At 33.9% G+C, this 2,668-nt stretch overlaps 1 protein-coding gene across 1 annotated transcript in view; it reads left to right on the top strand.

The window, feature by feature from the left end:
* Positions 1-663: 663 nt before the first annotated feature.
* Positions 664-2,668, top strand: part of LOC107689732 (SCY1-like protein 2) — a gene marked incomplete at its 5' end in the record, with an annotated part of 12,396 nt that continues 10,391 nt past the window's right edge. Inside the window, one exon of the mRNA XM_016487865.1 lies at positions 664-821. Coding sequence (XP_016343351.1) covers positions 664-821 — 158 coding nt within the window. The remainder of the gene's footprint in view (positions 822-2,668) is intronic.

The following is a 2,668-nucleotide window of genomic DNA, read 5'->3' on the forward strand; positions in this document are numbered from 1 at the left end:
TCTCGCACAGCGTATCTTCAGTTCTGCCGCACACGTGCAAAGCACGCGCACACACAGAGAGACGCGTTTCAGACAGCGCGCGAACACCAAGTTGATTTGTCTTTCGCATCTCCTCATGTTTGAACAGACACATACACATGTTCACACTGATGTTAAAAATGACATTTTCTGATTTGTGACATGACTTTTTATGTAATGCTAAAACACTGCTGGTCACTTTCAGAAGTTGTAGTGATTCTTTCTTTTCCAAGAAAGAATGTGAAACAAATTGGTTATATAATTTTCATTTTTAAATATTTTAAAATATAATTGAAATTGATTTTACACACTTTAAGCAATATCGTATCGCATATCGAATATCGCATTTTTTAACAAGGTATCGCATATCGCATTTTTCTTCAATATCGCACAGCCCTAATAGACATTTATATTTTTGCTAAACAAAATATTTTTTTATATATAACTAATATATTTGTTGAATGTACAGATGTACAGATAGTACTGCAGATGAAATATACATTTAAATATGTTGTAATAAATTATTTGTTGAGTTAATAAATTAATGGATTTCATTTAGGTTTTTGTTTTATTTATTTATGATTTATTTTTTGCTCAGCCATTGAAATTTTACTCTGCTACAAATTTGCATTCTACTTCCCGCAGGAAGTGGCAGTCTTCGTGTTCGATAAGAAGATCATTGATCGCTATCAGAAGTTTGAGAAGGATCAGATCATTGATTCGCTGAAGAAAGGAGTTCAACAGCTGACCCGGTTACGACATCCGCGTCTCCTCACAGTTCAGCACCCACTGGAGGAGTCCAGGTGACCACAATGCCAACACGCATTGACACATGCTACGACACAAACTGTGTTTTAAAACCTAGTGAGCTGTCAACATGGCCAGCATTTTGAACAAAGAACAAACAGTTGAACAAAGCCAGAGTGTTATCATCACCTAGTTGAAAATGCACTTCATTTCTTATCCACTTTTAATTTAGTTTCGCTGTGATTCATGACTTCAGAAGCAAAGAATCCACTCTCGATAAAAGAGTTCAGAGCTTTTTCTTTATTTAAGATTTGGCTCTTGTGCTACTACAATCAATATGTGTCTGTGTGGATGCATGAGATCAAAAGCAGCAGTTCGTCTGTGGAAAATCTCTCCGAATTAATACATGGATCTCTTAGGAGATGTCAGACTTAAGCTTCGTTCCAGAATCTAATCTTGCAGTCTACGGTCATGTTATCCTAACTAAACACGATGCGATAAGATTCTGTGACAAGCAATTTGTCTGTTCACACCCAGACGTAGCGAAGCTACAAGACACAACAAAACCGATTACAAATCACAGCCAATCAGAAGAGCATGTGAGCGGGCTGTCTCACACTTGCAATGAAATAGATAAGTACATGATCAAATGAATAAAATTAAACCATTTTACATTTTTTAAAAATACAAAATCAGTGACTGATAGAATCCTTGTCATGGAACTTTTTCTCATCATGACAAAACACATATCGTTGGAAAGGTTACGTATTTAGTGACTATTTTGTGGTAGAAGTAATACTGTGACAGAAATGTACACATTTGTGCCATGAAAATGCATTAAAAAAATTCAGTGGAGTTTGGGTGTCACCCGGTGGCTATTTTTAGTATAGTGCCTAAACAAAATCTCACAGGAACCTTGATTTTTGTGATATCAACTTCAAATTTGGAATATAACTTAGTTAGACATATGGTTTTGATTTTATAGCAATGTATTACTTTATTGCAATGGAAGTCATACACAATGATATAAGAACTTCAACTATTTTAATATTATACAAAACACAATCAGTACCTTTGCTGTCAGTCACAACTAGGGATGTAACGATTCACTCAACTCACGATTCGATTCACGATTTTGATTTCCCGATTCGATTAGATTCACGATTTTTATTCACGACAAAATGAGATTTAAGACAAATTATAAATTAAATGTGTCCTTTTATTATTGCTTGGACAAAATGCTGCCCGTTTCTTTGTGAAACTGAAATATAACACTATAAAAATATACTAATATAGCACTTGCATATTATTGCTCTTTTGTTGGTTTTGATTGCTTTTATTGTCCTCATTTGTAAGTTGCTGTGGATAAAATTGGTGTCTGCTAAATAACAAAATTTAAATATAGGCCACTGTAAATGTAAATAACAAAACTAAATTGAAATTTTAAAACAAGCCCCAAATCAAATAAGTAACAAATAAAAATAAATATTTTCATATAAACAAACTAAGGCTTTGTCTGTGCTCTTTCCATTTAAAATTAGAGGCAACCACTGCATTTTAATCATGATCCAAACAAAGATGCTGCATACATGCAACATGAACAGTTTTTAATCTAAATTAGGTTGTATAATTTCGAAATTTGAAGCAAAAACAGAATGATTTGACTTCAGTTTTGTGAAACTATACATAAAAAATATCTGCATGAAAGCGGAGCTGAATGAGACACAGAATCACTCTCTGCCAGCAGGTGGCGCTTAAAGCGTTTCCTTGGTTTCCGCTGTAAACAAAGAGGTGCTGCACTTATGAACTTTAAAGGGGTCATATGATGCTTTTTTTAAAGATCATTATTTTGTGTATTTGGTGTAACAGAATATGTTGACATGCTTTAATGTTCAAAAAACAC

Source organism: Sinocyclocheilus anshuiensis, unplaced genomic scaffold (genome assembly GCF_001515605.1).
Source record: "Sinocyclocheilus anshuiensis isolate Anshui unplaced genomic scaffold, SAMN03320099.WGS_v1.1 scaffold1014, whole genome shotgun sequence".
NCBI lineage: Eukaryota > Metazoa > Chordata > Actinopteri > Cypriniformes > Cyprinidae > Sinocyclocheilus > Sinocyclocheilus anshuiensis.